The sequence below is a fragment of the Gekko japonicus genome, unplaced genomic scaffold (assembly GCF_001447785.1).
Source record: "Gekko japonicus isolate JY-2015 unplaced genomic scaffold, Gekko_japonicus_V1.1 scaffold2993, whole genome shotgun sequence".
Taxonomy (NCBI): domain Eukaryota; kingdom Metazoa; phylum Chordata; class Lepidosauria; order Squamata; family Gekkonidae; genus Gekko; species Gekko japonicus.
In genome coordinates this window covers 141527-155519 of record NW_015172103.1, presented here as the reverse complement: position 1 = coordinate 155519, position 13993 = coordinate 141527, and the positions used below count along the sequence as shown (strand labels likewise).

At 45.9% G+C, this 13993-nt stretch overlaps 1 protein-coding gene across 1 annotated transcript in view; it reads right to left on the bottom strand.

Annotated features, from left to right (window-relative positions):
- EIF2AK3 (eukaryotic translation initiation factor 2 alpha kinase 3) overlaps positions 1-13993 on the bottom strand; it is a 72932-nt gene that overhangs the window by 34293 nt on the left and 24646 nt on the right. The window contains exons 8-9 of the mRNA XM_015420950.1: positions 12748-12860; positions 7457-7579 (exon numbers count right to left, since the gene is read on the bottom strand). Of these exons, the coding sequence (XP_015276436.1) occupies positions 7457-7579; positions 12748-12860 (236 nt within the window). The remainder of the gene's footprint in view (positions 1-7456; positions 7580-12747; positions 12861-13993) is intronic.

Here is a 13993-nt window from a genome sequence, read left to right as displayed (position 1 = left end):
GTTGCCGCCATCATCGCTGTTCCTTCGCCACCGCCGCACACCACACTCCTCAGGACGAGGGGGTGCCCCCTACCCTACTAAGGGTAGGTCCCCATTTATCTACTCGCCCTTTAACGGGCTTTTGAACCGCTGGGTGGGCGGGAGCTGGGACGTAGGCCGGGAGCTCACTCCGGCCACGGTGGGGCTCGAACAGATGTTCGGGCAGATGTTAAAGCAGGCTGCATTTACAGCCTGCGCCACCGCTCCCATTAACCAAACCAGCCCCCACTCTTCTATTTGTTGCCGGTTCAACAAAGAATTAGTATTTTAAATCCTTACAATAGTAGCTAAATTAGCCGCTTCATAATATGTTTCCAGATCCAGAATGCCTAAGCCTCCTTCTAGAGGGAGACGCTTTAACAGAGAAAATTTAATCCGAGATATTTTATAGCTCCAAAATAATGTATTAATTTCTGATTGCCACTTCCGCAAATCTTTTTTGGAGATTATCACTGGCGGAGCTCTGAATAAAAATAATTTTTTTGGCAATATGAAACTTTTGATCATGCTTATTTTATCAGCCCAAGGACCCATACGATGCCATCTTTGCATCATATTTTTTGCCTCCTGAAAAATCTTATTAATATTACAGTCTACCAGGTCTTTCAAGTTTGGAGGTATCCAAATACCTAAGTATCTCCATTTTGTGTGCAACCATTGAAATGGGAAGATTTTTTGAATTCGTTGTTCCGTACTATGTTTAACCCAAAGCGGAATTATTTTAGATTTAGTCACTAAAAATTTGTTGTAGTTCCAAGAGAGATGTTTCTGGATTTGAAGAAAAATAGTTAAATCATCGGCATATAAACTAACCTTGTGAACCACATTACCAGTTTCTATGCCCTGAATTAATGTAGTGTTCCTAATGGCCAAGGCCAGGGGGGTTCAATAGCCATGGCAAAAGTAAGTGGGGACAAGGGACACCAGCCCCTGGGCAAGGGAATGGGCCTACTCAGAACGTTATTAGCTTGAATTCTGGTGATTGGGTTTGCATACAAATCAAATCAGTTTTTTTTTTAATAACGATTTTATTGGCTCCCCTAAAAAGGGGAGGTATTTCGCTTAAAAGAAAAAATGGGAAGGGTAGACAGTGGGGAAAAGAGAAAGCTGAGTGATATATAAACTGGTAAATTAAACTGTTAGTAATGTCCAATTAATCTTCTTGGGCTTCTTCTGTGTGTTGTCAAACTTCTTTTCATAGTCCTGTCACATGTAGTTCTCTGTTAGTATCTTAGTAATGTTCCTTTGAATTTCTGTTAATAAAAAAAAAATCTCTTCTGTGCACATTCAGAACCGCTTCTTTGCGTGCTGGGTACTTTTACTATCGCTGACGTGGAGGAGCTTCCTCTGTTGTCTTCTCCTTCCGGCTTGTTAGATCCTCCTTCGGGTTGTTGTTAATACTCTCAGTTCATGCACTATAAATCCTCTTCTTTTCATGCCATTACCGGAGGTCCCCAGTTTTGAGAATGGTATTAATTTCATTTTCGCTTTTATATCCGCTCCCAAACTCTCTATGGGTCCTCCTCGCAATTGTTGACATATAAGCGCTTGCCAGGCACTTCTCGCTGTCACAATTCAAACTTTTCCGTTTTACAAAACTCCCGTCGGATTCACAGCCATAAACAGTCCAAACATTCAACAGCCGGCTCTCGCACACAAGCAAACGCCCAGACGGAAGTCCCTCCCTTCTTCTCCGCTCGCTTTTGCCCAGCTCCGACATCTTTTCTTTTTTGTTTACTTTTAGAAAGTTCTTAAAATGTGCTCCAGAGAGACAAAACTTTTCCCCGCTTTGTTTCAAATACATCAAAGGAAAACATCACTGTCCGCTCAATCCATTCCCCCCCTCCTTTTCTTCGCTTCTTATGCAAATGGAGGATTAACCTCTTCGCCTTTTTCGCTGGGCGGGGGAAAACGTTTTTAGTTCTTTTTCTTTGCATTTTGACAACTCACAGTTAAGCCGATCTTTTCTTTTTCTTTTTCCATTTTTGCGGATGGTCGCTTTATCACTCGGTGATGTCTGGTGGCTCCGCTAAACCCCGTTCGGGGTCGCTCACGCAGCAAGGTCCATTGGGGCATGGCGGGAGCCTCATTCTCCGACCTCTCGGCCGAAAGAGCGACTCCCCCCTAGTGCGCCCTAAAGCGCCCCGGATCCGAGTTCCTCTCTCCTGAGGGGCTCGTTCGGGTCTCCGCTCGCGTGGATTCCCTCCTCCACCGCGGGCGGGCGAGGCGCCCTCGGGAGCAACCCGAGGAAGCGTCCGCCATACGCGGGAGCCAGACCGGAAGCCCAAATCAAATCAGTTTTGATTGCTATTATGATATTGTAGATTTTGGATAGCACACTCTTTGAAGAGTCTGGATGTGTCTCCAGAAAGCATTCAACCCTGAAGGTACCTGTAGAGGCTAGAAATTCTGTTACGAGGAGGCAGTGATTGGATCCATACCCCACTCTTCACTACCCGAAGGAGTCTCAGAGCAGCTTACAATCTCCTTTCCCTTCCCTTCCCCATAACAGACACCCTGTGAGCAGTGTTCCCTCTAAGCTGAGTTAGTGTGAGCCAGCTCACAGTTTTTTAGCCTCCGGCTCACACCTTTTTGTCCTAGCACAGGAAGGGTGGCTCCAGAGCAAGCTCATTTATGCAGCAGCCACCAAATCGCTCGCTCACAACTTTAATGCCAGTCGCTCACCAAGTAGAATTTTTGCCCACAAGACTCCACAGCTTAGAGGGAACATTGCCTGTGAGGTAGGTGCTGCTGTGAGAGCTCTTTAGAGAACTGCTCCTGAGAGAACAGCTCTGAGAGAGCCATGACTGACCCAAGGCCACATCAGTGGCTGTATGTGGAGGAGTGGGGAATCCGTGTTAGTCTTTTCAGTTAATAACGGAGCCATGGGATATGTTTGACTATTTGCCCTTCAATGTAGGTTTTATCCTGTATCTTACCCTGTTTGACAAAGTTCAGAGGGTGCAAGAGTCCTGCTGAGGTCCATTCTCTGAAAGCACCGGTTTCCATGTCTGGTGGGAACCAGGTTTGATTTGTGTAGGTCATGAGCGGTGGTATGTCATGGGCAAGGTATTTTTTTCTGTAGTCCCAAATTTTCATTGTGAAAGCTAAAAGGCAGTTGTTGTTAGGGGTCATTGGGTCATGAACTTTTTGGATGACACTTCCACTCTAGACTCCTTCCAGTCTGGTTTTTGCCCGGGACACGGGATGGAAACAGCACTGGTCACCCTCACGGATTACCTCAGGAGGCACCCGGATCGAGGTGGATCAGCAGTGCTGTTGTTGAACCTGTTGGCAGCATTCAACATGGTTGACCATCAGCTACTGATCCATCACCTTGCCGACTCTGGAGTTCAGAGGCTTGCCTTGCAATGACTCACATCCTATCTTCAGGGTCGGGGACAAAGGGTGGTACTAGGGGAACAGCTGTCCCGAAGGCATCCACTGACCTGTGGTGTGCCTCAAGGGGCAGTACTTTCCCCGATGTTGTTCAACATCTATATGCGCCCCCTTGCCCAGAGGCTGAGGTGCTGTTGGGCAGCCAGTCTGACTGTACACCGGAATATGTGGACCAGGCATTACAAGCCATGGCTGGTTGGCTTAGACTGACTCGACTGAAACTGAATCCGACAAAGACGGAGGTCCTATGCCTGAGCCAGGGTGGCCCAAGGGTAGGGATTCCACTCTCAACCTTCAATGGGGTGCAGTTGGTGCCAGCGCTGGAAGTTAGGAGTCTGGGAGCACTCCTGGATGCCTCTTTAACTATGGGGGCCCAGGTAGCAGCCACTGCCAAGTTAGCCTTTTACCACCTTCAGCTGATCAGGCAGTTGGTTCCCTTCCTCAAACGCAATGACTTGGCAACAATGATCCACACAATGGCCACCTCGAGATTAGACTACTGTAATGCTCTCTACATGGGGTTGTTAGATGAAGATACTGGTAAGTCCTCCGCGACATCCTGATTGGGAGATTTATGGTCAGGAGAGGTATGAGCCTCAGAAGCTTCCGTATCTGAGTCCTCTTCTATAAAGTCTGAGGAGTCTTGTTGAGGTGTGTGGACCGAAGTGTCCTGTTGACAAGATACGGGTTTCGTTTGGACAACAGGAACGACAGGGTTCGGAGTGACCGGAGGATTGAGAGGACGACTTGGTTACATGGTATGGTGGGACGGATCAACTACAGGAGGACACGACAGAGATGCTGAAGGTCTCGACTTATGAACAGAACGGGTCTAATAGCGATCCCAATCAGAATAGCCGGCGGGAGTCAACCACGGTATGGATGGTGGATAAGCCCCGTAGATGTACCTCAACTGTTGTTGATCCCACGACATTGGGGGGGGGGCAGGAAGACTCCACAGGAGCGACTTCTGGACCATGGACGTCTGGGAGACAAAGCAGTAGCCTGTCTATGGGAATTGTCCCTGTAATCTCGGTTGTCGATATCGACAGATTGAGTGTGCAGACGTGGAGGGTGACGCTGCGTGTCAGATGAGGCACGTGGATCGATGTCGGGAGCTTCCGATACCGTCGATGTTGATGATGGAGACTGCTCTGCATCTATCTGATGACTTAGGAGTTTTGATGTCGGAGTAAGGATGCTCCATCTGGTGGACAGGGGAGTCCAATACATGGATGGTCGGTATCGGTGGCCTCCGATATCTATACTGCTGTTGGAGCGGGAGGCACTATAGGGGCAGTACCTAGTGCAGGGACCACTTCCTTCCCCTTCTTCGCCGCCTTGAGGGACTTGGAAGTGCCCTTCTTCGCGGGCTTATGCTCTGTACTTGACTTAGCCTTCTTTTTGACTGGTGTGGAAGCGGACGATTGTGCCTTCAGTGTCAGGCGGTAGACATCGGAGGCAGGTCTCGATGCCAGAGCTGTCGATGTAGACGGTCTCTCCTCCATCGCTGAGGCAGGAGCAAGGGCCGATTCAAGCAGCAGTACTTTAAGGCGCACAGCGCGGTTCTTCCTTGTTTGGTTAGAGAAACGAACACAGTGATGACAGGACTCTGGCTAGTGAGACTCTCCAAGGCAAAAAATGCAGAGGGTATGACGGTTGGGAGGAGCAAGTTTGCTACCACAACATTTACATCTATTGAAAAATCCCCACTTCTCCATAAAGAAGTGAAGTGGAGGGAACGGTTTGGGGGGGGGGGGGTTGGCCTGGAGGCCTGAGGTAAATTCCCCTCGGTAGAAATCAAAGTCCTTTTAAAAAAAAAAATTCTGAAGAGAACAAACAACGAAAGAGGAAAAATAAAGTATGAAAATGATTCCTAAGAACTGTGAGCCGAAAGCCATACAGCGAACCAATCAGACCAACGAAGAAAGAGGTCTTTCCAACGCGGCGGTAAGAAAGGAACTGGCGGGATGTCTGCTCCCACCCCTCTGGGCATGCGCGGTGGGGTTCCTGCACATGCCCAGAGGGACTGGGTGAGAAAATCCGTTAATAGAGCTTGCTACAGCACCGATCGATCCAGCGCCTGCGCACTAGATCCTATGGGTATGAAGCACAGAGACCACGTCGAAGATAAAAAAGTTTAGTTTTGGCACTACATTTATTTTAATTGTAGAAATTCTTCCCAGCCAGGAAATTTCTAATTTTTTGCCATCTGGACAAATCTGCTTGTATCAATTTCCAAGTCTTCTGGTAGTTATTTTTGAAGAGATCACCATTTGCCCAGTCACATTTATTCCCAAATATTTAATGGGATCAGTGGCTACAGTACATTTTGTACACCAGATTTTGCCTTCTTCAGTGCTGCAGCACACTGGGTAGATACTTTCATTGAGCCACTCGCAAGTTCAGGTTTCAGTAGCCTGCACTTGAAGCTGGGATTCTTTTTTTTTTTTTTGGTCCCCATGTGCATCACCTTACCAGGACTGGACTTCGTCTGCCACATTGTTGCCCACTCACTCACTCGTCCAGTTTATGAAGATCCTCTTGGAGCCTTTTGGTTTTCACCATCCTGAATAATTTGTGTCATCTGGACTTGCTGTCTTTGAAAACATCTATACCTGTCATTCTGTAGTTCTGTTAGCCAATTTAATTATATTTCAGGCTAAAATTATTCTAAAATTAGACTACTTGTAAAATTTAATTAATTGTATTTTTATTTTTATATGTATTCAGAATAATTTGAAGAATTGGCATGGCTATATTTATGGCCCAACATACGAGCTAGTAGCATAACTAAAAACATATAAGGTAACTTCAGCAAAAAAAAATCATTATTATTATTATTATTATTATTATTGTTGTTGTTGTTGTTGTTTTATTTCTTATACATTTGGTATGTAATAATCAGGCTCCCCCCCCCCTCTTTTTTTCCTTTCTATAATTTCAGGAAACAACATCTGGATATATATATATACACACACACAGTGTAATATAAAGAATAGTGATCACTGAGGAAGGCCCGAAGGGGCCGAAACGCGTTTGGTCCTAACTTTAAAAGTGTTTACCAGTCAAGTGTGTTTGTATTAGAAAAACTTTTAAAAGTCTGAAATTTAGACTCTTTCTTTTAATCACAGTATGTTTTAACATGTGTACACCTTGATAAAATTTGTATTTTTAATATTATATAGTGTTAGCTCGACCTTCTTGGTTCGCAGATATATCTTGGGTTGAGCTTATATAGTGTTCGCTTGACCCTCTTGGTCCGCAGATGTCTCTTGGGTTGAGCCCCCCCCCCCAGTCTTTAGTCGAGAGCATTTTGGAAGTGTCTATGATGCCTACCAGGTGACCGTTGCCTACACACTTGTTCACTTTCACAAAGGGACTCCAAGGGGCTGGTGAGGCTGATTCTCCCCCCCAGCAGCCTTTGTTCCCCCGCGGGTGGCAGGGCCTCCTTCCCTCCCTCCCAGAGACAGGAAGATCAGCCTCCTTCCCACCTCCAGGGACAACAGGTAGGAGAGTACCTCAAATGTTTCAAAATGTTCTATCCTCAAGCAAAAATTATTTATTCTATATAATTCACACTTATTGTCTCGTTGTTACTTTCCATGTTGCGATTATATCTAAAGCAACTTATAAACACAATTGCACACAGTACACCACAGCAACATTTCATTACATGTGTTAACTAGATTTTGTCCAAAAACACTGAAGTCCCTTAAGAACATAAGAGAAGCCAATGTTGGGTCAGGCCAATGGCCCATCCAGTCCAACACTCTGGGCCACACAGTGGCCAAAAATACCAGGTGCCATCAGGAGGTCCACCAGTGGGGCCAGGACACTGGAAGCCCTCCCACTGTTGCCCCCCCCCCCCAAGCACCAAGAATACAGAGCATCACTTGCCCCAGACCGAGAGTACCCATCTATACCTTGTGGCTAATAGCCACTGATGGACCTCTGCTCCATATGTTTATCCAAATTTGTTTATCGTTGTTCAAATTTAGAGAAAATCTTTACATACCTATTGGGTAGACGTATTCTTTTGATAGCATAGTTGCAATCATCTACTTTGTTTCTAGCTTCAAAAACTACCCCAAATCCTCCACAACCTAGACACTGGATTGGCTCAAAATCTGTTAAATACCTGCAGAGAGAATCAAAACATGACCAACGGTTAGCAACTAAAGTACTACAAAAGGCAAGTTGTAGTACCGCATGTAGCCCAGTTCTCTTAAAATAAGAGTACAGACACCAGAACAGAACAACAGTCTATTTGGTCTAGCATTCTGCTCATACTAGCTACCCAGATGCATCTAGAAAGCCTACAGTGGTGTTATTGTCCCCAAGCACTCATATTCAAGGTGTTATTTTCTCTGAACAGAGAGGCTTCATTTAGTTCAGAACCACCGATGGATCTATTCTCTACGAATGTGCTGAATCCCGTTTTAAAGCCAACAAAATTAATGGCTAGTCCTACGAGAGTGGATTTCACAAGTGAATTATTAGTTGAGTATAGAAGTACCTCTGTCCTAAATACACTGCCCATTCACTTCACTAGGTGCTGCCCACAAGTTCAATCACTACGGGAGAAAGAGTTCTCTATATGTATTCTCTACCCCACAAACAATTTTATGAATGTTCCTCTTAGTCATCACTTCTCTAAGCTAAGAAGCCCCAAACTCCTTGGACTTTCCTTACGTGGAAGATTTCTCTGAAACTGTTATTGCAGCAACCCTTTCCTAATATCCTTTTTGAGATACAGAGACTAATACTACAGTCCTGAAAATGCAAGCGCACCACAGATCTATAAAAGATATTACAAACAGGGAATCCAACCAGGGCTGCCTCTGCTATTGCACTGATATCCAGCCCTCAGCACAGTGATTTCTATCTCAGGGCAGGGAAACAGGTCCGAGGACTGGGCGGCCCTGCCCTCCCAGCAGTCCTCCTTCCGGTGGGACAAGGAAGCTGTAGAGCCTGCTTGCCAGGTGGCACAAGCAGCGAGTGAGCTGAGAGCTGGGACCCACCTCTGCTGAGGAGCCACCGCCGCAACAAGCGACTGCTGGCCAAGCCTGAGTCAGCCGTGGCCCAGGCCCACTCTCATTCGCCACCTGGCCTGCACCATCTTGCTGGCCTCGTAGGGAAATATGGAGGTCGGGGGGGGGGATAGCGGAGCCAGGGTTGCAAGTGGGTGGGTTCCTGGGGTGGTTTGCAGAGTGCCCTGGGCCTACTTCGCTATCAGGAGAGGGGAGCCAGGGGAGGCTGGAGCCTTGGCCCTGACCTCCATCCTTGCCACTAGCTGATGGTGGCAGTGTGGCCTGGTGCTCCTCTGTGGCCTCCTGTTGACTTGTGGCGAAGATGGAAGTAAGGGGGAGGTCGAGGGGAAGAGAGTTGGGTGAGAATGGAGGTTGGGTCAGGGAGATCGGGGGAGGGGAGCCTTGGGGCAGCAGCACCCAATGAAATGAAATGGCAGGTTTTTAGTATTAGGTGAAGTATTTCAAGGACAGAGTGCACGGAATGCTTCCTATCAAGCTAACTAGTTCTTTCAGGGCCTACTAAGCGTTTCAACTTCATGAATTCTTCATGGCTTTCAGCTCTTGCTACATGAGTCTCCCATCACGAAGGACAGGGCACTGCATCCTTTGGCTTCGGTTATTAAACGAGAGGCAGACGTTTTGCAATGCAGAACCCCCAACAGCATCATACTGAAACATGAATTTAAGGCCATTCTAGAAAGGGCTGGCCCCTTCTCCCTTAGGGCTGTTTTTGTTCTTGCAGTCTGCATCCTAAGCAGAGGTTGAAAGATCATCTTGGATGAAACACAATATAGCCTAGATGCGAATATGCAGTGTACATCTCCTAGTGACTTTCAGTCTTAAATGCAACAAGGCTCATTGGAGAGAGGGAAGATGGTGGCTGGACTTATTTCTGTCTAAGTAGCATTTTTGTCTACATTAGTTTGAGACACACAACTGCCCCCTCTGCCTGGCATCTTGCCATTGAAAACTAGTTTATGTGGCAGTGCGAGTTAAAACTAGATGCAACTAGCCTTGATGGAAAAAATATTGAAGTTTGAGCTTTAATGAAAGGAAACACAAACCTCAGTTTTAAATGATGCTCTTTATTACATTGTACATACCTCCTGTTAAAAGAGGGAAATCCCAAGAAGATTCTGCATAGCATGGATACACCTAATGTTTGCCAGAAATTTACCTGCCTTGAAACTCGATGCTGCAGTCCCTCTGATGCCCTGAGGCAGGTTACTGGAGAAACACCTTACATTTTTTTCCTAAATAAATCTTTTCCAGCTCAGTGTTGTTCCATTTAATTGAATGAATGGGACAGGCCTATCTTATCTATAATATCATGGGATACTATTATCTATTATTAAAACTATATATATATATATATTTAATTCATTCAATTAAATGGAACAACAAATATATATAATGCATGGGATAGAGCAGGTAGAGAAAGAAGTACTTTTCTCCCTTTCTCACAATACAAGAACTCATAAACGAAATTGCTGATCAGTCGGGTTAGAACAGATAAAAGGAAGTCCTTCTTCACCCAAAGAATGATTAACAAATGGAATTCACTGCCACAGAAGGTGGTGGTGGCTACAAACATGGATGGCTTCAAGAGGGAATTAGATAAACATATGGAGCAGAGGTCCATCAGTGGGAGAGCTTCTAGTGTCCTGGCCCCACTGGTGGACCTCCTGATGGCACCTGGTATTTTTGGCCACTGTGTGAGAGAGTGTTGGACTGGATGGGCCATTGGCCTGATCCAACTTTGGCTTCTCTTATGTTCTTATTGGCCTGATCCAACTTTGGCTTCTCTTATGTTCTTATGAGAGCTAATACTTTGTTGTACGGCAGAAGTTCTGTTCACAAAAGTGACTGATCAGCAAGATTATTCTGTTTTTGTTTGTTTTGGAGGGGACATGTTATGCCTAGTGTTCCTGTAGATATTAAATATTAAAGCAACAGTCGAGCTCTACAGTACTGCTTTGTATTGCATGGCTCGAGTTCATGTGCACATGTCATTCTGTTTTCAGTAAGCATCCCAAAATGCAAAGTAAAACAGATGCATGCATGATTATGTATGTATGATTACGTATCTCAGACCTAATACGCTTTTAAACTTTGTGCTGAACTAGTTGCCAGATCTATTGCTTTTCCTAATACATGACACCTAATACATCATATGGTTAAGTCATGTAGAGAAATTACTTTAATTTTTAAAAATTACTTATTTTAAAAGGGTTCTATAAGCTAAGAAAACAAACGATTATGAAACTAGCCTGGAAACTGTTGCTTTAAGCTGTCAGTGGTCTGTTTTTATTGTAGAACAAAGTTCGAATTTTGTATGTTTGTATGGCTGGGTGTATAATTTTCCATTCTTGCTGTTAGTTTCTTCCCAAGGATCAAATCATTACATAGCGCCTGTTCGAATGGGTGGCGGTTAACAAAGTTTTCTGGTGCATACAGTAGTCACTGAATTGTACCAACACGTGCGAAGAGGCCTGCGAGACACATGGGAGGCACATCCCCCCCCCCCATTGCAACAGCAATGGTACCTAGGAGCCGCTCCAAGCCCAGAGCAGCTCCTGGCATCCTCCACCACTGCAGCTGGCCCCAGAGGCTCTTCCAGAGAAACCTCCCCCCCACTGTGCAGCCTGACCCAGAGAGGCCCCTCCCTGAGCACTCCACCGCGACAGCCAGGCAGGGAGTGGCTCTCAGGGGGTTCCTCTGCCTGTGCCGCGGGGCCCACAGCCTCTCCTAGGGTTCGCTAGGGTGGCAGCCAGGCACCAAGCAGCAGGGCCTGCAGCCACTCCTGGCGTCCTCTGCCATGATTAAGCACCATCTTATATTACTTTCAAACTAAACTCCTTTCTTCACCCTCCTTTAAAAAATCTCACTTTGTTACCCCCAACTCCGTAGGATTGTATCTTTTCTTTCAAAAAGTTCCACTAGCTTTTTTTCTTTTAAGCAAGTTAAGTTGCCTCTGTGTGACTGTTGTTCCTTGAGTGATAATCTGTGAATTTCTACTGAGGGAGCTTTGCACCTTCACAGGGCATCAATGTAGGAGTTTCTACCATTATTCTTCACTGAGCTTCATTATTCTTCACTGAGCCCGCTTGCGGGGAGGGCGGGGTAGAAGTTTGATAAATAAATAAATAAATTACAAAGGGGGAAAGAAGGGAAAGCACAGATGGACATCCTGAGCATTCCCCGCAGGTGGATAGCCAGCACCTACCCTGCAGCAGAAGCAGGAGGAGGAAAAGGCCGATTTCTAGGAAGCCCCAGCAGTTGAGGGAGGAGTCAAATGCCAGCATTACGTGCTGCTGCTGCTCATGTGCTATGGTCGCCTGAGACAACGGTGGCAGTGGGAGTGATGCTGCACCCGGTGCCTTTTTCCTGCAGGCAGAGTAGCAGAGGCCACGCAGGGTGCCAGGTGCCCTTTCACCCTGTTTGTCGACACAACCATGAGGGTGAGCCATGAGGGTCATGTCAGGTGCACCACTGTGCCCTATGGCTTAGGGAGGGAGGCACAAATTGATGTGTACACAGGCAGGAGCTCTAGCTTTTCAATGCAGAGCTTCTTTACTTGCTACTACCAAGGCTGGCTGAGCAAGTCCGGAGAGAGGGAGGCACCTGTTGATGGGGTCAGATGAGGAGTAGACGGTGCCAACCCAGGACTTTGTGCCTAAGTCCTAGGCTTGGATCTCCCGCCTAAAACCTAAATTTCCCCTCCAGAGGCACATGCCTATTTCCCCCCAACATCACTGGTGCTGACATGCAGTATGAAAACTGGCTTCTCCCATATACTACCTATCAGCCTCTCTCACTGCTTTCGGTCAGGAACACGAAGTAATGCAGTACAAAATCATTTTTGCTAGAAAAACTCTCATAATATGACTGCACGAACCATGTTAATAATCTTTATTGGAAGGGGCACTTTCTAGATACGATGATTTGTTTCTAAATGGGGGAAATCAACACCACCTTCTGATTCTAGGGTCACTATCAGAACACCCATTCAAGCACACATAAGGTTTTTCGGCTACAGCTGTCCGGCTTGTTTAATAAGAAGATGTGCTTTTGACGATGCTATGAGTTTGGGAGATGGCCTGCTGGGTGGCACAAGGAACTGCTTCTGGAGACAGTGATGCTACAAAAAACCCTCCAAGTCTAAAATCTGCCCATTAATGACATTTTATGAGAACCAAAGCTGACTCAGTGTTTATCCTCTGACTCTCAACAGCTAGAGTATTGCATTTTGTTGAAGCCCAACAACTCTTCTTACCTTGACACATATCCTGAATTCTTGAAATCAGACCAGTTGTTATTTTTGGTCTGCCCAGGAACAGCCTCATATTTGCTATCAGTCTGACACTGTGTTTCAGACTCCTTCCGCTGCTGATAGATAAGAACAGATCATTCACAACTAGCTATCACTGACCAGCTTATATTGAGAATTACAGAAGACAGACACCTTACTAAAGGATACTGGCATCATAGGGCTTTTCCAGATCAGTGACGGCAAAACCCCCCAATGATATTTTACACTATGATAACTAGTCCCGATTCAAAAGAATATGGTCTATGTAGACCACAAGTATGAGACAAGTGGCTTTCGGAGATCTCTAACAGAAGGGTACATAGTAAAAGCAGAGATGCATGACATGCCAGTATGCTGCTTCAGGTGAAAAGTAGAGTTTGTTGGTATTACTTCCCCCACACCTTTTCTGCAACTAGATAAGCTCGCCTTCCCTGGAGTGACAGAGCAAGAGATTCTTCACAAATGTTAACATTTAACAGAACTTTAAGAAATCATAACATGGCATAGAGAGAAGAAGCTGTGCCTCCATTCACCCGGATTTGGACATGGCAATCACAATATACTTGGAAACCACAATTTCCTGGGTTATGATTTGTATAATTTTATCATTAGAGAAGGCTAAAGATACACAGCGCAGATCAGACTTTGAGGAAAGAGGGGGCAGGCTTCTTTACCTCATGTCTGAAACCAAAATCTTCAAGTTTCTGGATTCTTTCAGAAACAGCTAAGAGAAAACCACACCTAAAAAGGGGGAGGGGCAGTAGGTGCAGACTGGGAGGGGAAAATGTACCTGGAAGAGGGCCCCAACTCTCACCTGATGGAGGAAGAGGAGGCCCCAGCAGGCTCTTCCATGCTGGTTGCACTATGCCCAGGCTAACATAGGACAAAGCTGCTCACTGGCCCAGGTGCAGTGCAGTTGACAAGAAGGAACATAGCCAAAATGTTCCTCCTTGCCAGAGGAGCACAGATACTCTGGCACCCAGATACTTCCCACCAGCCTTGAAGCCATGCAGCTGGTCAGGAGAAGCACAGTGATGTTCAGCTTCACTCTATACAAGGGGTGGCAAACTCATTTGTTACAAGGGCCAGATCTGATATAAATAGGACTTTGTCAGGCCAGGCCATGTGTGTCATAAAATGTAATGCCAGGTAGCGAAGATATTAACTTTGTAAAGGACACCGACCAACACAATTAAAAGCTTTTAAAACT